This window comes from Ictalurus punctatus, chromosome 18, assembly GCF_001660625.3.
Source record: "Ictalurus punctatus breed USDA103 chromosome 18, Coco_2.0, whole genome shotgun sequence".
Classification (NCBI taxonomy): Eukaryota; Metazoa; Chordata; class Actinopteri; order Siluriformes; family Ictaluridae; genus Ictalurus; species Ictalurus punctatus.
The window spans coordinates 13,159,998-13,185,820 of record NC_030433.2 but is presented as its reverse complement, the minus strand read 5'-3'; the positions used below and the strand labels follow the sequence as shown (position 1 = coordinate 13,185,820).

Genomic DNA, 25,823 nt, shown 5'->3' with positions numbered 1-25,823 from the left:
ACAATCGAACTGCTTTTATTACTTTTGGTGAATCTGTGAAATAGAAAGTGACTAGCTTCGGAGTTGTGTGGTGCTTGTTATAATGCACAGGGATTCAAAAGCTGACTTTTTTTCTCTCTCTCTCTTTTCTTTTTAATTATTATTATTTATTTTTTTTACCCTAGAGACGACTGAGACTTCAGAGATCTCATTTGTCGTCATTTTATTTACTGGTCCTTTAACAATCTGTAGAGGCTGCCAGTTCCTCAGCTCTCTCACAATGCATCTACTGGGCAGTCTTTTATTTATTTATTTATTTTGCCCAGTCTCTGTGCCAGTCTCTCTGCATGACAAACTGGTTCATTTAACACAGTTCACATTCAGTACATCACCACTGCTATAGTTTTAGATCCACTGCCTGTTAATGTGCTTCATGACTGTATGGTGTCTGAGCGTCCGTACTGACAACCACACAGGGCCTATGGAATGATAGAGTAGGAGGAAAAAGAGAAACTTGTGTATTTATTGCTTGTGCACCACTCTGTAATCACCATGTGGTGTGCTGAATTGTTTCCTGATGATGTTAGATTGTGATCTCTGCTAGGACCAGTCAAGGCTGAAGTCAGCCAGATCTTTACTTCAAGTCACGCTCTGTTTATTTGCTGGTCTTGTCCTCGGTTTCCTTGTGTATACACGTTTAATCTTGAGGCCAATTTCCTCAAGAACACCAAGAAACGTTCTTTCCACTCCTCCCACCAATATTTTGTTCTGTTAGTTTCACGTAACGACATAGATAAATCATCAGACGTCCCTCCTCTTAAACACAATGTTAAATTTTACCTTCCATATTAAAAATAACTTCTAACCCGTGTATTCAGGTGGCTGTAAAAATCATAGACAAGACTCAGCTCAACTCCTCCAGTCTCCAAAAGGTGAGTGCATCTTGTGTTTGAACTTATGTTTTAATTATGCACCTTTTTGCACTTCTAAAACAGAACAAACCTTTTCGAGTATATCCGTTGTTTAGCAGTACACGCCTCGACTTCCTCACATTAGACCCTCGCTCATTAGAGCTTCTCTCATCCATCCTGGAAATGCTCGACTTTGATTTCGCTCAAGGCCAAAGAGGCGAGCTAATTACCCCAATTTAGGCTCAAATACTTCCTGAGTACAAATATATGATGTGTCTGCTGTACATCAAGCATGAACTCTGTCTCATTCGCAGCTCTTTCGGGAAGTGAGGATCATGAAGCTGTTGAATCACCCAAATATTGGTGAGCGTTACTTAAAAGACAACTGGTTTAGTCAAGCCTGAATTTCTGGTTTGCCTGCAGAATGCTTTTGTCCATCAGTCTTTTTTTCTGAATGTCAGTTTTGTTTTTTTCCTGCGTCTGTATATCACGTGAACAACTTGAAGTCATAGAAAGTTTGACTGTCATAGCATGTATTACCTGTTTTTCCTTAACCAGTCTTTGACTTCTTTCCTCTTATGACTTGTTGTCCATAGTGAAATTGTTTGAGGTGATAGAAACCGAGAAGACACTTTACCTGGTTATGGAGTACGCCAGTGGAGGTTCGAGCTCTCCTTCATCTTTGATAGATAGAGATCATTTTATTCACTTATTACAGCAGCACAGAGATTTAAGTGATTTTACATTGTAGATGAATCAAATAAGAATATATATGTATGAGTGTGTGTGTATGTGTGTGAGAGATGTATATAAAATATATATTACATACTGCTCAAGAAAATTAAGCGAACACTTAATAAGCACAGTATATACACAGTACTTCAGGGATATCAATCTGTCCAGTTAGGAAGCATAAGTGATTGTGAATCAGTTTCTCCTGCAAATGAAAGTGACTGGAGAGGCAACATCAAGACAACTGCCAAAAGGGAATGGTTTTGCAGGTGGTGGCCACAGACCACATCCTTCCTGACTGATTTGTCTCTAGTTTTGTGTTTTGTTAGTGTCCTTGTATGCACAAGTAGTCTTGTAGCATGAGGCAGTACCTGCAGGTAGTCCAACCCCACACATCCATACGTGCCGTCATAAGGAGGTTTGGTGTGTCTCCCAGCACAGTTTCAAGAGCAGGGAGGAGATTCAGAGAAACGGGCCGTTACATGGGGAGAGCTGGACAGGGCCGTAGAAGGGCAACAACCCAGCAGCAGGACCACTATCTGCTCCTTTGTGCAAGGAGGAACAAGAGGAGCACTGCCAGAGCCCTACAAAATGACCTCCAGCAGGCTAACGCTGAGCATGTTTCTGACCAAATTGTCAGAAACTGACTCTGTGAGGGTATCCTGATGGCCCGCGGCCCTTTAGTGGGACCTGTGCTCACAGCCCAGAATCTTGCAGCTCGATTGGCATTTGGCAGGCCCACTATTGACACCCTGTACTCTTCACGGAGGAGAGCAGGTTCACACTGAGCACGTGACAGACGTGAATGAGTCTGGAGATGCCGTGGGGAATGTCATGCTGCCTGCACCATCATTCAGCATGACCGGTTTGGTGGTGGGTCAGTGATGGTCTGGGGAGGAATATCCTTGAAGGGTTGCGCAGACCTCCATGTGCTAGCCAATGGTACCCTTACTGCTGTTGGGTACCAGGATGAAATCCTCAGACCTGTTGTCAGACCTTACGCTGGTGGTATGGGCCCTGGGTTCCTCCTGGTGCATGACAATGCCTGGCCTCATGTGGCCAGAGTGTGTAAGCAGTTTCTGGATGACGAAGGCATTTATGCCATTGAGTGGCCCTCACATTCCCCCGACCTGAATCCAGTTGAGAATCTCCGGGACGTTATGTATCGGAGCATCCAAAGTCGCCAAGTAGCACCACAGATTGTCCAGGAGTTCACTGATGCCCTGATCCAGGTCTGGGAGGAGAACCCCCAGGACAACATCCGCCATCTTATCAGGAGCATGCCCAGACTCTGTCGGGAGTTGTTCTCAGCGAATTACACAATGTATACAAGTAAAGATGATCAACTTGCATATTTAATTAATTGAGATCCAGTGTGTGATTTAAGTGTTCCCTTAATTCTTCTGAGCAGAGTATATGTAGATACATATACATGTAATATCTAAATAAAGCAGTAATATTAAATGCATGTATGCAGCATGTGATAACTTTGACTTAAATGAGGTAAAGTGTTTTTCCACAGAGATTTCTGAGCTTTTCGAGTAAGTGACGTGATCTGTAACTTTTTTCTGAAGGGGAATTACAGTTCTGGGATGATTCTGTGGTTTACGTTAACAGCATTGCGTATCCCGTGATCATGGTGTAAAATAACAGAAATGATGCAATCTGTGCAACGGTTTTTGATCGTTTATGATGCTATAAAAGTACACAGCGAACAGAGAGGCGTTTGACATTTTGAGGTTTCTGGGTTCTTTCACTATTTTTGCTTTGTTCTGCAATTGTGAAGTTAATAGTAAAAGCAGATTTTTAAAGGAGCTGTGCACACAGAGAAAATTCATGATTCCAAACTTTTTTGCTTTTCTTTATTAAATAAAAATCATGCACGGAAATCACTCCTGCTTGCCACTTTGCGTAATTGTTTCATTTTACCTTTTGGGCAGGGATTAATATAAAACAAGCTGTAGGAACATGTTGTTAATTAACCACAGATTGTTAGAAGTGCTCTGTAAGATGGTCGGTCGTTTTGTCAATATTGTTTGACCAATGGCAACTCCATTCCCATCACCCCTGTTCCTTGACCTACAGCCCAAGAACTAAAACCAGCCTTGAAAAACCCCTAAAAGTTGACTTCCGAAAAACATTCCTGCAGCAGAAGTGTTTTAAAGTTATCTGCGTATTACAGCAACAAATGTACGCTAAGCTTCCTGTTTTAAGCAAAAAGCCCAGGTATGTGTTTATGGTTCCCACAACTACTGAAGTTCGCTGACAAGAAACTGAAGCGGTGCCCCCCCTTTATTTATTTATTTATCTATTTATTTATTTATTTATTTATTTATTTTACACACAGTGCTGTGAAAGTAGCTCTTTCAGATCTCATTTTCTCTTTATGCTGTCCACAAGGTGCTCCTAAATCAAGCTTTTGTCATTCCCTTGACTGTTCTCTTCCTGTCCCTTGCTCATCCTGATATAGGAGAGGTGTTTGATTACCTCGTTGCCCATGGCAGAATGAAAGAGAAAGAAGCCAGAGCCAAATTCAGACAGGTGAGAGTCTGTTTGTATTGAACACGCTCGGAGCTTGTAAAAGTACCGGGTATTTTTCTTAAGTAAACACTTAAACGGCCAAACTGACCAAACGGATGTTAACAGCTTTTGAATACTAGGTATTTGTCTTAATCACACTTTTTTTTTGTTATTTTTTTGAACAGATTGTGTCAGCAGTGCAGTACTGTCACCAGAAGTGCATCGTTCATAGAGACCTTAAGGTGAGGCTGCTTTTGAGTCATGTTTTAAGCATTGTTCCCTCACACAATTACGAATGATTGCTGAACAAATCCAGCGAGATTGTTTGGATTGTCTTCACCTTTGGCTCTATTTGCGCATTGGTTAGCATATTAGATTGCTTTTAACATGGATACCCTGGTTTCATTTTTACATGAGGGAAACACCCGGTGTCTGCTCTGAATAGGCCTGTTTCTGATGACCATTAACTGGCTTACCGTGGTAACAGCACCCAGTGATATTAAATATATGCGTTTACTGACGGAAAATGTTCATTTATTGATTTGCTTTCATACGTGTCGTAACAAGACATTTGTATTCCCACACATGACCCTTCACCTCATCCACCCTATTGAACCGTTTACCGTGGGTATAATATTCAAGATTCGGGTGATTTTGTTACTGGCACAGGCCTAGTTTTGAATGTATGTAAGAAAAACCAACATCTGAAGAACAAAGAAAGGAAAAATAATCTTTGGTCTCCATTCTGATTGGAAAACATGGAGAAAACATTCAGATTAAATAAATTTGATATGCCAAAAAATCCTATTTAAGCTGCCTGTATTTACTGTATGGTGTGTTTTTTTTTTTTTTTTTTTTTTTTTTTTTTTTTTTTTTTTCTTTCTTTGTCCAAGCCATGCTTGAGCTGTACATGTAAGGAAAAAAAAAAAAAAAAAAGCAAAAAAGCCAAAACCTAACCTTATTCTTTTGTCCAGGCTGAAAACCTGCTTCTGGATGCTGACATGAACATAAAGATAGCTGATTTTGGCTTCAGTAACGAGTTCACTCTGGGCAACAAGCTGGACACGTTTTGTGGCAGCCCTCCGTACGCAGCTCCAGAACTGTTCCAGGGAAAGAAGTACGATGGGCCTGAAGTGGACGTGTGGAGCTTGGGAGTCATCCTGTACACGCTGGTTAGCGGCTCGCTGCCTTTCGATGGCCAGAACCTGAAGGTGAGCCGGCGGTATGCGGCGGAGTCACATCATGGGGAGCTTGAAGGGTTTAGAGTGCTGATCTAAAGAGGAGTTGTACTTGATTTTGCAGGAGCTGCGCGAACGCGTGTTAAGAGGGAAGTACCGAATCCCATTCTACATGTCCACAGACTGTGAGAATTTGCTGAAGAAATTTCTTATTCTCAACCCCACCAAGCGAGGAAGCCTTGAGGTTTGTAATGGTGCTGCTGTGTGCTGACGGGTCACGCCGTAGTTTGTGAGAAAATGTAGTCTACTCAATCTGGACTCCAAAATTCTACCTTTAGTAGAATAGTTAGTGTCCACTCCAGTCCCAACTTTAAACTGCACCTGTGCTCTGTTTTGTTTCTGTCTCTTTGTGCGTGCATCCAGCAGCAGATCATGACTGACCGCTGGATGAATGTGGGCCATGAGGAGGAGGAATTGATGCCTTACATTGAGCCGCAGCCCGACTACAAGGACCCCAAGAGGACAGGTCAGCACCCCGGCAATGCAGGGGGTTGGAAGAGAGGTGGGGCAGACGTCTGGTGTTGGTGGGCCGGGCAGTTGTGGGAGGGCGAGAGGGTGGAAGGGGATGCAGCCTCAGAGGTGCAGATTTGGCATTGCTTGTGTGTGCTTTTGTCCATTTTAGTGTCCTCAGTGTCTCCTATTTAATGAGTTGTAGTGTTTACTTGCCAGTTTGTTTGTTTTTATTTTTATTGTAACTTTTCGTTTTATCTGTTTCCACCCTCACCAGATATCATGCTACAAATGGGATACGCACAGGATGAGATACAAGACTCCCTTGTCAACCAGAAGTATGATGAAATCATGGCTACTTACCTATTACTGGACTATAGGAATTCAGAGGTATGCAGACGTGTAAATAAAAACGTCCTGTGTGTATTTTGGATAATGTTTCTTGAACTTTTCCGCAACAAATTTAGATCTGACAAACTTTACTTGTTTTACATGGAAGCTCCTCGTTTTAACACTGGAATACAATGCTGCAAGTTATCACTCAAAAGGTCACCTCCCCAGAAAAAACAGCAGATGAACCAATCGACATATGAATCTGAAATGATTGACAGTTGTGCAGGTGTCTCTGATATTACCTGACAGCCCTTGGAAGCCGTGTCCCCTTCCCCCATCTCACTGTAGTAATCTTTTTGCCAATCATTTTGCCACCCCTCGCTTTCTGGCAAGGAAATTGGAGTCTGTTTTTGAGTTTGTTAATGCAAAATAAAATCTGTAAATGTATTTTTAGCTAACCTTAGATGGGTATATAGTTAAAATCAGAAAATATTTGGTGGCATCCCTAAATAAAGATAATAAACTGAATAAAGTGGTCAAAAATGTCACATTTTTAAACCATAAGTTTAGTATTGACTGAAAAAAAGATTAAACAGGCCTACAATAAAGTTTTTACTACTAACATTTTACTGATTAAATAGAAAGTGAATAATTAAAGTTGTTCACGCTCCTGCACATGTTTGACTGCAACTGCAGTGACGGCACGGTTGTGATAGAAACTGGAGTGAGCATATATAAGGGGTTTTATGGTAACCACCAGCAGCTTGGGAGGAAAGCTGTCGCCGTTTTAATTAAGATGGAGACCCTTTAATTATTAATTGCTGTGTGCTGTATTCTTTTTTTTTTTTTTTTTTCTTTCTTTTTTTTTTTAATTTTCATTTTCTCTCTCCCTAGAATAGTAAAAGATCAAGTGTGCATGTAAAATTTTCTAGTGTCTTAATCTTAACTAAAACAAATGTAATTAAGTTGTAGACACTAGAAAATAAACTGTAGTTCTCACACGTCGTACATGTTTCTTTATCCGGGTTGGCAGGTCTGCAAATGAATGTAAATGTTAATTCTCACACTTATATATTATGTGTATCTATTATGGGTATAGTTTATTTTCTTTTCACTCTGCATAATTAGATTTCAGTTGTAATCCTGAACATTATTAATGATGTGTTGAACCAGCGTTAGTTAATTGTACATCCGTTTGCCCTGTCACGCTGTATGTCTGTATAAAGGTATTGATATGACATAAGGCAGTTTTGTTGTGATTTGAGATTTATGCGTGTGAAGGAATACAGGTTTAAGACGTATACTATGAAAACAAATCCTTTATCATGATTTCAGTGTTGTGGCAGCCCTACTTTCTTTCAGTATTAATGCTCAATGCTTTCTACCCCAGCTGGATGAGCTCTCCATAAAGCCCCGCCCAAGCATTGACCTCACAAACAATGCACAATCACCTTCTCACAAGGTACAACGCAGTACCTCCAACCAGAAGCCGCGCCGATCCACAGACCAAAGTAAGATGTGTTGAGATCATTTAGAAGTTGTTTGGATTCAATTTTGCATTTCATGCTTACATTTATACATGTTCTTTCTTTCTTTCTTTCTCTCTGTCCCTGCTCCAGGTTTGTCTGTGTCGGTTAAGCGCTCTCAGGGCGACAGTAAGCACATCGCTGAAGACTACGGGAGGAAAAGCTCAGGCAGCTCCGCTAAAGTTCCTGCAAGCCCGCTGACTACAGCCGATCGAAAGAAAACCCCGACCCCGTCCACCGTTAGTTCACGTTTCCTTCCTGTTAACAGTAGTGGAGTTGGCAGTTCTAACGTAACCCTGATTGATGCTGATCGCTCCTTTCTGTGCCATACAGAACAGCATACTTTCAACTGGTACGAGTCGTGGGAGAAGCTCTCCAGGTCCTGAGAGATCTACCCTCGGTGTACAGAATGGCAAGGACAGGTACGAATTTAAATCCTTAAACACACACTATAGTGAAGAAAAGCACGCACACATGCATTATACTAACCGGTACGCTTGTACGGTCATGTTGTGGGTGTCTTATTTTGCATGTGCACCCTATGTTTGAGGTGTTGTATATTTGTGAAGTGGAATGGCTCACACTCGTGCATGTTCAGCAGAGCATGAGGCTGAAATCTGGCCTGTGTTTTTTACCCCAAATCAACCAAGGCCTTTAGTTTTGCACTGGAGCTAGTGCAGTTACTGACTAAAAAAAAAAGTCCCACCTGAAGTCTTCTGTAAATATTTTCACAGTTTAAATATATGCCTCAAGCCAAATCCATCCTCGAGTAATGTTACGCAGGCTAAACAGTGTGGTTTAGGACATAGCATTACTTACTGTTATGCGCAACAACAAGCAAAACTCTATCATTATGGGAGCAGCCATCTTGAACTTTGCATCATTCTGCGCTCTAGGCCTCGTCTCCTAAAGTTCGAAGGCAAATTTGTACCAGAAAGTTACGTGGATGGTAATATAGTTGTGCTGTGAACTTAAATGAATAAATACAGACTGCTGTTTTTTTTCTTTCTTTCTTTTGTAAGTTGTTTACTTATAGATGCGAGTGGTAGAGTGTGCTCGAGTAGATAGAAAAAGATTTAGCTTGTATAGTGCGTGTGAGAGTGGATAAAAGGAGAGCGCAATTGAATGCATTGTGCACGAGTGGTTAGGGTGCGCAAGTGTATAGTGTGAGTGGATTAGGCAGTGCGCGGGTGGATTAGGGAGTGCACTAGGCAGTGCGCGGGTGGATTAGGCAGTGCGCGGGTGGATTAGGCAGTGCGCAGGTGGATTAGGGAGTGCACGGGTGGATTAGGGAGTGCACTAGGCAGTGCGCGGGTGGATTAGGGAGTGCACGGGTGGATTAGGGAGTGCATTAGGCAGTGCGCGGGTGGATTAGGCAGTGCGCGGGTGGATTAGGCAGTGCGTGGGTGGATTAGGGAGTGCACTAGGCAGTGCACGGTTGGATTAGGAAATGCACTAGGCAGTACGCGGGTGGATTAGGCAGTGCACGTGTGAGTGGGTTGGGAGGGTGCGAGTGGAGCATGCACTCTACTTCTGGCAGATGAAGGAAGAAGGATACACCACACTGCATGGGATTAGTGTGTTTAAATTGCAGCATAGCAAGGACTTGGGTACCATAGTGCTGAGTCAAGCACAGTCCTCTCCAACCCACACACACCTTATTTACATGCAAGAATCATCTTTCATCTATTTACCTCCTCATAGCCTGATGCCTGTGCACCTGGTGTTTAAGGTGACGCTTCTGTGGTGCACACACACACACGCACCTGCATGCAAATTTGCTTTAATATACAAATTCTGTCTGCTCTTAGTTGAATGCATTAATCTTTCAGCCTGTTGACCCCCCCCCCCCCCCTTTTTTTTTTCTTTTGCTTTTCCAGGCAAATGTACCAAATAATTGAATTATCATTTGTTTGACCTAGTTTAATTTATCTGATGAACAGTCAGACCATCAAAGTGTACACATTATGCCTGTCTGATTCTTGATTTGTGCTTAGTGATTTGCAGCATTTTTTTTCATTGCACACTGGTAAAACAAGGCTCTTCCTAATCGGGGGCCAACAACCGGAAAGACAACTGAAACAATCAGTCAGTTCAGCAACATGCACTCCAATACCAACATTTGCTATGCAATAGGACGTAAGCTTAGTGTATGTTGTTTCTGCTCTAATGAACAGACACCATAAAATGATGGTGATCCGTATGTATTTTACAATTAACGATTGCAATCCAAGCAAAGCAAACGATACACTGTGCTCTGTGAAAATACATGATATGGCACAAAGTATGCAGACACCTGATCGTCACACACACGTGGTTCATCCCCAGACTGTTGCCACAAAGTTGGAAGCACACAGTTGTATAGAATGTCTTTGTCTTAGAGCCGTGATCACAACCCCACTGAGCAGCATTGGGATTAACTGGAATGCCGATTGCACCCTAGACGTCAGTGCCTGACTTCACTAATGCTCAGGTGACTGAACGGTCACACATCCCCACAGCCGCACTCCATAATCTAGTAGAAAGCCATCCCAGAAGAGTGGGGATTATTTATAACAGCAAAGGGAGAATAAATCTGGAATGGGGTGTTCAACAAGTGCATATAAGTGATATGGTCATGTGTCCACAAACTTGCCATGTAGTGTATTAAGCAGAGGAACTACAGCGTCTTTGTACAATACAAGTAACCTGACTTGGTGAGCGTGGCCATTAAAAATGAGCACAAGGTGGCGTGAATTGCGCTGACACAAATGTATTTGTAAGTGTAGAATAGTGACATGACTGTGTAGAGAAACTGTTGTGCGTGAGAAATTGACGTTAACGTTTTTTTTTTTTGTAACTTTTAACGCTATCTCGAGCAGAAACCGTACACCAGAGACCTTTGGTACTGCAAGAAGTACCGCTCCAGCTTTTTGGTGCTTTGTGCAGTGGAAAATACCCTATAGTTTATTTGCTTTAGTGAGATGTTTGAAGTTTGTCTTTGTGCTGAATGACTAAGAGTAATGTGCTTCTAACCAAACTAGGCCCATGCAAAGCCCAGCCTGCATTATCAACACCATATAACACAACATCGTGTTGAACTTTATGTTGTAATTCCGTGTCCCTCCAGCCATCCATCCTTCCATCAGCTTTTCTCTAACACGTGCACCTCACACTCCTCTCCCGCCGCCCCCCTGTGTGGCGGTTCGAGGAGGGAGTTTGTGGATGTTTCTCCCCCCAGCTTGAGCACACCAGGGTCCCGCGCCTCTACCGCCTCGGCAGCTGCTGTTCTAACTTCCGCTTCTTCCTCCCGCCCCCGCCACCACAAGTCCCTGTCCACCTCGGCCCACCCCAACTCCCCAGACCTCCATGCACATCTTCCCAGGCAAGTGGCGGCACAGCTTCCGTGCTGGGCTGGAGCCAAAGAGCAGACCTGCTCAAGACACCAGGATCTTCAGATAACAGAGATTACATTATTCTCTATTATCTCACTGACTGTTTGTCTTTGCTTTGTTGTCAGTAATAGCATGCTCAAAGTGTGCTGCAGATGCTTTGGACACCAGACCACCACTTGCTCCTTACCTCAAGAACCTCTTTCATATTGAACTTTCACCACCTTTCACAAAACTTTCATATGTTTCCTGGTCTATTATAACGCCATGCTTCTTGCTTCCTGCTTCATATCTCACCCTCATTCCCAGCGGACGAATCCAGTCGGAAGTTGCATTTTCACACTGATTACAGAACTGCTTCTCACATCAAATTCTGCTCCAGTTCTTGTGAGATGGTAGTGATGGTCTCGGTCGGATCAGTGTGAAAGTGCATTTTCCGCTCATCTCTAACAGCATTTGTGATGTGGTTTGAGGTTTGGCATCAGACGGCAGTATGTTATAGCTCTCCTCCCACACACTCGTCAGTGCCTGCTGCCTCGACTCTCTGCCTCAGAGTGCACCCCTGTATCAGCCTGCGTCCGTCTCTTTCTCACTCTTTCTCCTGAGAAAAATCTTCCACTCACACACACAGAACACCGATGAACTGCTAACATCCTCATTCCGCATGCACATTCTAATATGCGCAGACGGTGTATGTCACAGCATTGTGCTACACGTGAGTTTAGTTCACTAAAGTAGTATGGTTACAGTTCTGCATGATATTAGGTTTCCTTTCCTTTCCTCCTCAAGTGGCTGTCTTGAGTTTTGATTCAAACCACACTAACTAACAACACAGAGTTTGATTCTGTTAATGGAATGGGACATCTGTGACTTAACATTAAAATGCATGTGAGTGGTTTGAACATGGTAAGTTAAGGTTTATGCCCATGGCTGATAACTTGCCATTAAACTCCGGCCTGGCATGGATTTAAGATTCTGCCCATGTTGCATGCCTGGTTTTTATTTCATTCATGTCTGTTTGTCTTTGAATACTGAAATTCTTTGGTCAAGAAATTCCACAAACAAACCCTGTACAAAATATGAATGAAATTCAAAATGGTTGTATTGTAGAACAGCTATATTTAATAGCATGAAATGAACTTTTCTACAATATTGCTATTTTTAATTGGTTCACTGGGATTTAAGTAGTTACTTAGGACTTGCTAGCCCAGTTGGTTAAGTATAATGATACACAACCATTTTAGCTCAATATGTGGTTATTACTTCATACTTCATGAATAACTACAAGAAAAAGGAGGATCCAAGAAAGCAGGCAGTTGCTCCTGAGCATTTTTTTGAGCGTGCCCCAAATCCTCACTTCAGTGCAAGAATTTGAGATCCCTACTAAAGCGTCTCGATTGATATCATGACTTGCGTGAGTTTAAGTGAACGTGTATGCATCAAAATTAAGCAGACTTCTCGGTCAGGAAGTCAAAAGGGAAAACGATGTGAAGAAAAGAAGAAGCAGGACATTAGTGGATATAATGAAGAAATGATGAAGCAGGACATTAGTGGAAGAAGAAGCAGGACATTAGTGGATATAATAACGACAGAATGAATGAAGACTCCAGTTGTAAGCCACAATATAATGTAATTAGTGCGCAAGTTTATTTTTGGAAAACATGAGGCTAAGGGAATTGGAGCTGTTTTAAGAGTATAATTAGTATTAAAGGTGCTTAGCCTATGTGCAAATAAGAATGGTTTAATGAATTAGAGGTGTATCTGACCTATACAATAACTTGAAAAACAAGCTGACAGAAATGGAGCCCCCCCCCATGCCAATGCACTTAGTTTCCAAAACAGCTGAAATGAGCAGAGAAGAGAGAGAGCGAGAAAGTACAATTGTTAGTTATGGAAGTTGGGGAAGTTTTTTGTTAAAATTTTCAAAGCAGTGGAGATGGACTTTCTGGAGATGGACAATCAGCCAGGGCTATAAGTTATGTCATACATTAATTGCTCTTGCTATACATACATGCACTTTATTTTTCATGTGCTGTGTAATAATTATTGAAATTGCCATCAGTTAAAGCAGCATAATTTATAAAGAAATTAATATTAAGCTGAAAATGATAGATTTTTACTAAGGGAAAAGTCTAAAATATTCATATTTCATATTAAAAATCTAAGTGCATGACTAGGGGTGGATGGTATGACAAACAATTTTTAGGATATTTGAAAACATTTCTACACATCACTGTGATATTCAGGTTTTCTAAAACTTAAAAAAAAATAAAAAATATATATATATATATATATATTTTTTTTAAATGCAGTTCAGTTGTTCTTTCAACAGTGACAAAAATTACATTATTTAATACTCAAAAAGTATTAAGTTTTAATTATTATTATTATTATTATTTTTTTTTTTTTTCATTTTGCAATTTTAAATGTTGTAAATTTTTACACTAAATCAGCTGCTTCCAGTGTGAGAAAATATGATGATGAGGATATGCATGGCAACACTAATAAACTAATCTTGTTTTTAAAAACAGCACCGTTCCACAAAGAGTTCCAGTGGTGTCTCCTTCAACCAACAACATAAGCAACTCCACGGTAGCAGACCGCACCAACTTCCCCAGAGGGGTGACGAGCAGAAGCACTTTCCACGCAGGCCAACAGAGAGCCTCACGCGACCAGCATGCCTCAACCTACAACGGGCCCCCAGCCTCCCCTTCGCTCTCTCACGGGAACAGCCAGGTCCGTCGCACTGGTACTGGCATCTTCAGCAAATTCACCTCCAAATTTGTGCGCAGGTGAGTTCAAAACAGTGGAGACGGTTTAGCTTTATTACAGTTCATTTACTGGATATAAAATGTTTATGTACATTCGAGGGATGAGAAAAAACACGACTTCCCATTTTTGGGACAGTCACAGTTTGAAAAATTGCAACGTTTCGAACAAAGGTTTAGCATCAAGGCAACGTGAAAGTACTTGATCTTTTTTTACAAATAGTGTGCATCTGAGCACAACAAGCAAACTGACAAAATGAGCTAGTTGAGCAAATTTGGGATAAGGAAGTAAATGCCTCCTTTAGTAGAATTGGCTATCAACTGAACCATACGAGTGCCTTTTGGCACAGAAGGTAAAGCAGGTTCAATGTTTAGTTTAATGCTTTGGGATTTTTCTCCCAGAGGAATTAAGATGTTGCAGGCTGCTGACAGGAAGAGTTGTCAGGGAATCTCCACAGGCGCTTTATGCAGTTAAAATAAATAAATAAATCAGGAGAGGGCAACAAGACCTTCAGTGGCTATATTTACGTCCTTGTCCGCAATCAGGACACAAAGTTCATTTCCTCTGACAAGCTATGGGAGCTGGTATGGGTTTAGGGAGTCAGCAAACCTTTAGGATGCTGTTTAAGTTGTCTTTTAATGTTGCCGTTTTCTAAAGGTCAAAACCTACCAGCCTCACAGAGAGCATCTTAGGATCTTGAAGGTAATCTGACTGGCTCTCAGCACTTCCATGTATGATAATGTTTTATACTCTTCCCCCCCCAATTTGGTCACCTGCCAATTCCCACCCTCAAACAACCTATCCCCATCATACGACAGGTACAAACTGGGTACGGTGAAGGCTAACATGCTTCCTCAGAGACACGTGATGCCATCCAAGCATGTCTTTTCCAACAGCTACTTATGCTGCATCGCAAAGCGGTGTAACGCACTCTGAGGGAAGCACCATCTGCCCTCTTCTTCTTACATGAGTTCTCATATGCCAGTGATTGGCTAGTGTTGCGGTGATTGGCTAGTGTTGCGGTGATTGACAGGGAAGACACTATGACGTCTCTCTCACCAAGAGAGCATGGACAGTTTTGTCCCCTGCCACTCCCTGGACTTCAAATGTAGTTTTTGTTGAGTGAAGATACGAGAGAAACTTGTATGTTTGCTGATAGGCTACTGGAAAAGGTCTGTTGTTGGTCATCCCTTACTCAAATGGCCTTTTCCTGTGGGTGTAGGTGGTTCTTGGTAATGTGTGCTTAACTTTCTAGAACACTGGATTGTTGGATTATCCTTAATTTAGCCACTGATACTAATCTGTTGGAGTTGGAGGCTTTTAAAGACACTTGTCTGCCTAGGATTTACTAGACAAATCATAAACAACTTTCAGGAAAAGCAGACAATCTGTGGGTTTTTCCCAAAACACATTTCATTTTCCCATTAAAATCCATCAGAATGTCCAGTTCAGGTTCAGGTTTAGGTTTGTGTTAGGCTTCTCTCACTATAACTCTGAAGCCCTGTATTAATGCAGTTCCTTGGTAGAATCCTCAACATCTTCTTGAGGGCCCTTGCATAGCTCTGATATCTCAAGTGAAGACTTCATGTAGGCTTCATGAGTAGAATTTCCTTTTCACATCTATATAAAGAATGGTAGACACAGCTGTGTTTCAGTGTAGACCAAAGACAAGGGTGTCTTAAACCCAGTATTGAAGCAGGGCATGATTGTCAGCAATGGAGGTCTTTATCACCTTATTCCAAAGTTGCATCAGTACTAGCTCACTTTGTCCAGGTATTAAGAAGAAATGCTGGCTGAATTCTTTCAACACGTTTTACCAAGTGCTTCTTTAAAATTTGCCGGATCATATTGTGGGATGCGAGGATATCCGATCAGAGTTCACCGATTTTGGCCTGTTGACTTTGCAGTTACTCCCTTCTTTCAGGACAAGCTGGTTTGGAGTGGCACAGATATCTGTGGCTATGAACTGGTTCCTCGTAATGATGGGCTCTTGGAGCAGGGATGGGTTTCACTGTGAGAAATGCCATAATGGATCTAATCATGCTCATGGACGCCCCCACCCCCCAAATCTCATTAATCTTTGTGATTCCTCAAAAAAACCCAATGTTTAAGATAAATCCATTTTTCATAACTACTGCAAAATTCCAGCTATAATAACATAATTGCTCAATGTGACCCCTGTTCTGTGCCCTACCTCCAGTTAACCCTTAACTCCTCTCACGGCAGCTCTCAGTTCACCTGACAGGCCACCTGGGATTTTATGTCTTACTTAATATTTTTTTTGTTGCAGATTTCCTATGTTTTTTCTTCACATTTGAGAACACACTTTTTTTTTCTTCCCCATCTTTTTTTTTTTTTTTTCTTCCTTGTAGAAATCTCTCATTCAGATTCCCCAGAAGGTAGGCAATAACAAAACCCTTGAATCATCGCAAAAATGTTTTTGTGCTCTTTTTCTCCTTCTGTGGTCTTTCAATGCAAGGGATGTTTTTTTTTTTTTGTTTTTTTTTGTGAATATTTCATACATCTCTCTACGGTTTTGCCTTTCACTAATACCCTGCGTCCATTGCCCAGCTCGCTCCTTCTCCAGTCTTCTCCTCCTCCCTTCGCTTCTCCTCCCTCAGTGAATAACTCTGATCCCTTTTCCATTCACATCTCACCCTTTTGTTGGGGCTGTTGACTCTGGTCAGTGTTTGTTGTGCCTCAGACCTCGTGAATAGGTCTCCCTGTGCCATGGTCTGTGCTGTTTTCATGCAAATCTCCTACAATGCAGTTAAGTAACTACAATGACCGACTCCTCAAAGTCACACATGCTTCAGATGAAAACACTCTGAAACCTGACAAACCTAGTTCTGTGTCTATTACTGAAGTTGCCCTAATGGCTAAACTAAACCACCTGTATAGGAGCTGATGTGCTGCTTTTGTCTGTCTTCTGGCCTCGTCTTGTCTGCCCTCGGTGTATTCGCCTTCTCAGCCTCTCGGAGTCTGTATGCACGCACCTCACTACAGTTCCTTATATGGCTGCCAGTAAGGAATTCACACCTTTAGGAAAAATTAATGTACTGAAGGGATGTGATGTTATGCATATTAATATTAATTTCTTTCGATACAGGGTTTGCAAGACACAGTGAATGAAATTAGATTTTTGGCTATAACATAATGGTATAAATCGCAAGGCTTTCTATGGTTCCACTCATGATATTTCTAAATAAGAACAACAAATGCAAGCCTCAAGTGGAACAAACCAAATTATTGTATAGCCCTGTATGGGGAAGCAGTGCAGTTTATATGTAAGGAATAAAACACTTTGGTTCATGCTATTATAGGAAATAAATCAACGATGGGGTGGTGTTATGCAACATGATGCGAAGCAGAGGGTCACGACCACCCCAAAGTTGCCAACACCCCCCCCCCCCCCCCCCCCCCCCCTACACCACAACAAATTGCCAACACTAACACTTTTTTATTTATTAAACGAGGACACATCATACTTTATCGGTTCATGGTTATGTTTAATGTTGACGAATGTCCACAAAACAGGTTAGTTCCTGTTATTACTTACATTATAGCAGATAGAAGCGGTTCCTTCACTTTTCTCTCTCTTGAAGTTAAGTTCTTCACTCGTGGCATTAACGTGCAGGACGTCCTGGGTGATCGGCTCACAGCTCACAGTGGTCACTCTAAGTGACGCACTTAAGTTCACTCAAACGTCACATTTGTAGTGTAAACATGAATGCATCTCATTCTATCCCAGACAGCAACAAAGGACCAACTAATCGACTGCTTCATTGCCCTAGCCGGAAAATACGTAATCATTACAAGACAGTTTGGAAATGAGCTCACTGCCACTCGGTTAATGGATAAAGGTGAAGCTATATCAGCAGGGATGAATTCAGCAGCTTTTCATAGCTCAACTTGTTGCATTTATTTTTAAAACCACACAATTCAAATGTTTGAGACCGTCTGTAAAGGTACGAGATACGATTCGAAGGACACTTCTACCTGAAAATAAATTGGCTGATGTAATAAATGTACATGACAGCAATTCTCCAGAGGAAACAATGTATGAAATACAAGTGGTCAGTCAAGACGCGTTCATAAGTCCAGTTGAGTCTCGGCTATGACTTCTGATCCGGTCACCCAGAATGCACATTAATGTCAGGGTGTGAACGAGGCCTTAGAGAAACCGCAAAGCAAAAAGTTCTCTAGTCTGATGACGGACACTGGAGACTCGTTAGTATAAACCTGCGATTGGAATGAATTCTGACCAGTCAGATTTGAGAATTCAACAGTGCTTTGGTATAATAATGATTTACAAATTAATGTTCTAATGAGTGAGTTTTTACTAGGAACAAACGCTGCGTTAACGCCATGTCGGAATTACCATAATTACTAGTTGACAATGTTGGGTTCTGTACTCCAAAATGAATCCGTGTGAGACGATCTGCAAAATACGTAATTACATGTATGTATTGTACATGTATGTATTTCATTTATTTTTAGATTACTCTTGCATTAAGACATTAGTAATAGTCAATTATATGAATTATTACATAAATATTACAAAACAACCTAACTACATTTTACTGCTGAATCTGCTGCCATTTTGAGTGTTTCCGTATGACGTTGCAGCAGTTATAATTACAAGTTCTACAAATACCTGAACGCTTTTTACAAGTCGGAATCTCTTAGCTGATTTTTTAAACATCCTAGCTTAAGTTTTAGTTCTTGGTTAATGGCTCGAAAATTAGTGCTTAAAGTGTGTTTGTACTAATAAACACGATGTCGAATTTTACAGAACTGTACTGTGTGTGTGTGTAAAGTGAGTAAAGGGGTGTGTGCTACTCCTTGAAGGTTGGAGGGTTTGAGAGAGGAGGCTCTACGGTGTATGTGGTGGAGGGACTGTTGCAGCAATGCTTTCTGGCTTGCGCTTCCCGGTTCTCCGCAGTGAGGAAATGGAAGTGGTTCACCACTTGAAGTCTGTTTTTGTGCTGATATGTTTATTGCCCTTTTATTTTCTTTACTCCCAAGACTGCTAATGCTTATTGAAATCACTGTTGAAGCAAGTGTCTAGACCATGCTAAGCTTTTAGTACATTAGTTCTTGGTAATGTAAGATTAGCCTGGTAACCTATTAAAATTGTATGGTTATACTCAGTGTGGGTCTAATATTAAAGTACTCCTGAAAATGTCGTTTTATACCATATATATTTATACAGGGTCTGTACCAGGTGCTTGAATTTGGCTTTTTGAAATTTAAGTACTGCAAAACTTTGAAAATAGCCATTTTTTAATCTAGTGGTACTTTAAAAAGTGCTTGAATTATAAAAAGTAAATAAATACGAAATCGCTAAATAACTTTAGTTTTTATTTTTGAAAGAAACAATCCTTTCACTCAATATATGACTCCCTGCTGCAGCCCCTCCCCCTCCTCCCACTATTCACTCATTCATTTTAAGAGACAGCTCTCTTGCGACGCGATGATGTAATGGATATGCTAATTAGCGCATGACATCATCTAGTCACATTTAGCGACTTTGCATTGAAATCTGTTGGCAACAGTTCTCCTGTTGCTCACCTGGAGTACAAGGAGTCCCAAATGTCTCCATACATAGGGGAAAATTTTTTTTTTTTTACATTTTTTTTTAGGGAAATTTAACTTTTTTTTATTTAAAAAAAATAAATAATAATTTTTTAAACAAAACATTCTCTACATGATTGCCATTTCTTTGTAAACACACATGGAGTCGTCTCTCCCAACTCTGGCTGCTAGTTTGGCAACAGTGTCGTGTGATGTGCTTGCCATGTTTCCTGTTAAAGTCCATCTCAACCTGGCAACAACTTCCCGACCCAGGCCTGAGAATGATTTCAAAACATTCTTCTTTTGTCAAAGGTAGTCTTAAACACTATCTGGGGGAAAAAAAATGAAACTAAGTATGAAATATTTTGCAAGACATTTTGCTACTAAATGGCAATTTCTCCTGTGTGTGGAAACTTTTGGGACACCCTGTACATTAACGTTATGGTGAAGATGAAGCAATGACTGGGAAATGCACATTTTGTCCAGCATTGCTGCAAAAGGTGCCATATAAAAATTTATTTATTATTATTAATTATAATAATTTAAAAAGAAGAAATAAAGAATATGTTTGAATGACATCTCTTGTATAGTCCTTGAAAACAAATAGTGCATGAAAAGTCTTTGAAAGGCCTATAATTTCATTATGAAGCATCTGTACGAACCTTGTTTATATATATATATATATATATATATATATATATATATATATATATATATATATATATATATATATATATATATAAATGTACAATCCTATTTTTAAAAATATTTCCCCCAAGGATCATCTATAATAGCTAGTCGGCTATAAGTAAAATAAAAAATATGAATGATAACCACAGTTTTATTTATCACTAACATTAGCTGAGTCACTTTATGACCTCCCAAATTAAACTCGTATGCAACACCACTCAGAACTTTTTTTCATGCAAGTTTATTTATTTATTTTTAACTAAATAATTAATTTTACAAAGTTTATCCAAATACCAATCTCTATGATGGAACATAGTCAGTGTTAATGGAGTCTTAACCATTTAAAATATATCTTTTTTTTTTTTGTTTGTTTGTAGTTCAGAGGTACTTTAATATTATTCCAATACTGTTATTATTTGAAGAATCTAAACTCTTATCAGGAACCTGTAGCCAGAGGTAGTAATACAGGCGTTAGTTCTGTTTAATGGCCAGTAAACAAGAACATGAAAAGTGATTAATAGACTAAACTTGTGCCGGTTTTCTTTGAGGAGTCCGTATGAGGGAGAGGGTCGAGATGAGGCCAGCAGGTGAGGACATCAATTAAGTAATGATCTTTACAATGTTTAAACATGATCAATACATTGAATGTAATTGGTTATAACTCTTAATTTGTCTCTAAGAATTAATGAATAATTTCTAACATTTTAATGAACGAGAATTGAAGCTTGACGGTGTGTCCCTATGAAGAGAATCCCTTGGATCTATAGACTTGCAGAGTTCTTAACCTTGATTGTTAAATTTCACCCAGCTAACCACCAGTAGATCAGCATTAGTACTAGTCAATTCAAGGATTTTAGTGAATACTTTTTTTATTATTATTATTATTTTTTTTTTAATATAACTCAAATTGATTTTTGTTAAAAGGATGCCAAAGTGGTTTGACTGCATTGTAGCTCCCCATCATAATGTCACATTTTATTTTTGAGTTAATCATGTTTCCCTATGTACAATTCAGATGGAAATGTCTGTGTTCTTATAAGTATGTGAGCGTTGCTTCAGTGGATAAGATTGTGCAGTCCTAAATGAGCATTATGTTTACTGTGTCTTTACTAATTTATCCTCCTTTCGTTCACCTTCTCCTTTGTTTGTCTCCTCTCATCACCTCTGCCCAAGACCCATGTTGAGCACTGCAGAAAAGCTGGAGAAAGGCACCCAGGGATCAGCGGGGGATGAGAACAGGGACTCGGTGTCATCCTCCTCTCCTGTGTCCAGCACACCCTCGTCCACCCAGTCCTCCAAGGACATCAAACCGCGTTCGCTGCGCTTCACGTGGAGCATGAAGACCACTTCGTCCATGGAGCCCAACGAGATGATGAAGGAGATCCGGAAAGTTCTGGACTCCAACAGCTGCGATTATGAGCTGCGCGAGCGCTTCATGCTGCTCTGCAACTCAGGGAATCCTTCACGTGATGACTTCGTTCAGTGGGAGATGGAGGTGTGCAAGCTGCCCCGCCTCTCCCTCAACGGTGTGCGCTTCAAACGAATCTCGGGCAGCTCCATCGCCTTCAAGAACATCGCCTCCAAGATTGCCAACGAGCTTAAGCTGTGAGCATAGAAACATGATTTGGGGATGAAGCTAATACCGAATTGTGGCAGATGTGAGAGCTGTAGCCCATATGTGCATTAGGAGAAGATGGACAAAGTGGTGCCATCAGAAGCATGGACACTGAAGAGTTTAAAGACTGTAAATGATGCAGGATGGTTAGCACAGCTTGGTGGGGAGGCTGGTCTCTGTGTGTGTGTGTGTGTGTGTGTGTGTGTGTGTGTGTGTGTGTGTGTGTGTGTGTGTGTGTGTGTGTAGATGTTTTGAGGGCCACCTTGAATTTATTTTTATTTTTTATTATTTTTAGTGGGAGGTGCTTCCTTGGTTTGGGTTTTCTGTCCCTACATCACCCCCCTCCCCGCCCCACCTGTATTTTGTTGTCATCTTTTATTTGTGGCGATTTTGTTTTGTTTCCAGTTTTGTGATTTCTCCTTGCTCCTCAAGTCTTTTTCTGTTTAAACAGTATAGTGATGGAGGAAGGACATTTATGTAATTATTGAACTGAACAGTGTTTGCTGGCGATTCTTATACTACAAACTCAAACCAGCAACTGTCTCAATACGCTGTAATCCCCCCTCCTTTACTTGATTTATTTTTTTTTCTTTCTTCCAGTTCCAAATTACTGTTTTTGAACAGAGGTAGATTGGTGGTTTTGACACTGAATGTACAGCACGCTTAGTGATGGGTAACTGAGACTGAAGTACTACGCACATTTTAGTAGAGCCATAGTGAAATTTGAATATTTATTCATCTTACTGTGGTTCACATTCTCAGCCTCCACACTCCCGTGTACATCACAGTAACGTGTCTTATCTGATCTGAAATGGAAGCGCAGACTTGAACCCTCGGTGCTCTGGAGGTGGATCACCTCTCTGCACTCTAAGTCCAGACAATTATGTTTTTTCTTTTCACTTCCTGCTGCACGGGTCATATGTCAAAATCTAATTAAGGGCCAATTAAGTAATTATTGGTGGATTGTAGTGTAATTAAGAGTTGCTGGTTGGTTTCAATGTGCTGCACTGGAATGAGTCTGTGTTTTTGTTGCCTTTTTTTTCTGGAGAAGATTATATTATAAGAATAAAACAGTTGGATGATTTTGTTGTCTCTTGTTTTGCAAAAAGTTTTGCTTTTCAACTAAATGTTATTGCGATTCATGTGTTTTAATGGTATCAGGTGTGGCATGTTAATGAAAGTATTCACTGAACAAATGTTGTACCATTACCTCAGGAAACATGCTTTTTAGTCACATTGGGCCTCATTTATGAAGCTGGATACAAATGATTTTATTTGTATATCTGTTGCTTTCATTAAAAAAAAAAGTGGATAGATTTGAGACTCCCTAATCAGTCAATTTTGCGATCGCAGAAATTAATGCAAAATCAATTGAACTGCGATAATAAAAGGAGCTTGCAGTTTTTCAAAATTGTCGCAGATTTGAGCCAAGATGTGTCATATAATATCATCACAACACACGTTCACTCAACGCCCTCTTTGATTGACGTGCGTCGAACATGACTGCAGCTAAAAGGTCTCATTTACCAACAAACATCTCTGCGAAAGACCGTGCAAATAAATTTTGTGCATTGCAATTTTGCCAATTAAAGTAATTTTCTGCACAAGCTTCGCAGATTGCACCGCAAATTTTGAAAAAAGACGCACCAAAATCGAGCATTTTTGGCCAAAATGATTGCACAAAAAAAAAAAAAAAAAAAAAAACTCCTGGATGTACTGACTAATAAGACTCAAGAATGTAAACCTTGACTTACAGGCTTCGAATTATATAAGTGCCTGGAGTTATTTCAATTTTATATAAGAATTGCATTGTCAATAAATAGCATAGATTTCTCACTTGAATTCAATGCAAATTTGGTGAAACTCAGTTTTCAATCGATTGCCTTGAAAGAAAGCAATCTAAACCATATCCATAAATTAAGACAAATGAAATGGCATCCTGTAAAAGGAGGAAGAGTAAACCAGGCCTTAGTGTGTGCCTGTGTTAGCTGACCCACTGCAGTGGCAGGAAAATATGAAGGGTCTGAGGCAGTGTACCAAGCTCAACATGGCGGCTACAGTACTATTTTCGCAAAGCTCTGCCGACAGGATCTTAGGTGGCCTATACAGTATAATGTCTATAAAATGATTGACAGGAGGCACAGCCAAACATAAACAAGCACTCCGGACCGGAAGTCATTTTCTCACTGACTTAATAAACTTTTGTTAAGGTCATGGCTTAACCCATTATTGTTTTTTTTTTTGTTTTTTAAAAAAATCATATATTATCATACCTTTCAGGTTATTTGTACAAGTAATTTTTAAAAATCGACTACTGCACCTTTAAGTCAAAGACCGCACATTATTCACGCCATCTTGTCAATCCATTTCTGGAATATAGGTCTGTCCTCTTTTAAGTAGGGTCTTTTAGGACTCAGAATAACTGCCTGGTAGTGTTGCCAAGATGGCCGCCGAGTGGACAGAGGAGGACTTGGCCTGGCCTTTCCACGGAAACCATGGCGACCAGCAGTATACTATAGATAGTAAAGTAGATCTACTTTGAAAAGCTAAAACCGTTTTTTACATCATACCCTACTTTAGTGTCACGGTCGGATATGTATCTAATGAAGCCAAAATGAAAGGCTATGGGGGAAATGAGACTTTTGGCAAGGTGGAAATTTCATCATGAAATAAAGTGTAACATCTGTGTCTCCCTTGTGGCTGTCTTTATAGTTAGGACTTTAGTGTCTGTTGTTATTCAAAGTTATTAGCAAATTCAGACTGAACGTATTTAAGCATAACTCGGAGGGGGGGAAATGGTGATCGTGTGTTTCCGCCCGGTTTCGAACTGGAGACCTTGTGAGGCGAACATGATAACCACTACACTACGGAAACTGACATGTACTGCATCTGCGCAGCTTTCTTTAACTTTTCCACTTCATTTACAATGGTAGTTCTCATCACTACGGATGCAATATATTTTTGGCCACATGTTGATTCCATCGTGCTGTTCCGATTTTTATTTATTTATTTTTTTTTTAAGGACCTACAATTTGAAATGCCTCCGCTGCCTATCAACCAGTTAATACTTCATCGGCTTTATTTTTTCGGCTTTCATCTCTTTTTGCCCCCCCCCCCCCCCCCCCCCCCCGAAAATAACATTCGCCATTTTACCTGAAAAAAAGCACAATAAGGCAGCAGGTAAAGTGAACTGTACAATTGTTTACTCTAAAGAAAAATCGGTATATTATGAATATCATTTGAATGGTTTGTAACTATATGCATAGGGTCAGTTCAGAAACGTTATTATACGTTTGTATGCCGAGTGACATTTCTGTTGTCTGTTGTTCAGTGTCTGTTGTTTGTTCAGTAATTAAACACATGAAAATAAGGTCTTTTGGTAACAAGTGAGCAGATCACACAATTATATTAGATTAGGTTATATTATATTATGTTAGGTTATATTAGAGTAGATGTGTATCTTTTCAATAGTTGTATAATTAAATATAATATGATTAAATATAGCAGTTTCGCCTCACACTTCCAGGGTCCGGGGTTCGATTCCTGCCGGGGCCATGTGTGTGTGGAGTTTGCATGTTCTCCCCGTGCTGCGGGGGCTTCCTCCGGGTACTCCGGTTTCCTCCCCCAGTTCAAAGACATGCATGGTAGGCTGATTGGCGTGTCTAAAGTGTCCGTAGTGTATGAATGGGTGTGTGAGTGTGTATGTGAGTGTGCCCTGCGATGGACTGGCACCCTGTGCATGGTGTACCCCGCCTTGTGCCTGATGCTCCCTGGGATTGGCCTCAAGGTTCCCCGTGACCCTGAAGAAGGAGTAAGCAGTTGAAGATGGATGGATGGATAATTAAATATGGGTCATTGATCTTTTACTCTAACATGAAACCTGTCAAGTCATTTTAAAAGAATCAATTGCCATATTTTTAGTTTATAAAACATTATGCATAACTATGTAAATGCTTTTATTTATTTATTTATTTATTTATTTCAATTGTTCATATCTATGGGTACTACTGAGGCAGTCAGCATGAAGAAAACATTTTTTTCCACTGGGAGAATCAAAGTGTCCTTCAGGGGAGGCCCATCAGGTCATTTACATCGGGACCCATCTGATGAGG

At 40.5% G+C, this 25,823-nt stretch overlaps 1 protein-coding gene across 15 annotated transcripts in view; it reads left to right on the top strand.

Annotated features, from left to right (window-relative positions):
* Positions 1 to 22,794, top strand: part of mark2a (MAP/microtubule affinity-regulating kinase 2a) — a 43,516-nt gene extending 20,722 nt beyond the window's left edge. Inside the window, exons 3-19 of one of the 15 annotated variants that reach the window (XM_017492282.3) lie at positions 858 to 911; positions 1,205 to 1,253; positions 1,487 to 1,552; positions 4,093 to 4,163; positions 4,328 to 4,384; positions 5,117 to 5,353; positions 5,445 to 5,564; positions 5,747 to 5,882; positions 6,108 to 6,220; positions 7,554 to 7,674; positions 7,783 to 7,928; positions 8,023 to 8,111; positions 10,910 to 11,053; positions 13,592 to 13,852; positions 16,202 to 16,228; positions 20,645 to 20,683; positions 21,270 to 22,794. In XM_017492282.3, the coding sequence (XP_017347771.2) occupies positions 858 to 911; positions 1,205 to 1,253; positions 1,487 to 1,552; positions 4,093 to 4,163; positions 4,328 to 4,384; positions 5,117 to 5,353; positions 5,445 to 5,564; positions 5,747 to 5,882; positions 6,108 to 6,220; positions 7,554 to 7,674; positions 7,783 to 7,928; positions 8,023 to 8,111; positions 10,910 to 11,053; positions 13,592 to 13,852; positions 16,202 to 16,228; positions 20,645 to 20,683; positions 21,270 to 21,705 (2,166 nt within the window). In that variant the 3' untranslated portion in view covers positions 21,706 to 22,794. The other 14 variants (XM_053687732.1, XM_017492285.3, XM_017492283.3 and 11 more) reach the window with 14 other exon arrangements.
* Positions 22,795 to 25,823: the final 3,029 nt, after the last annotated feature.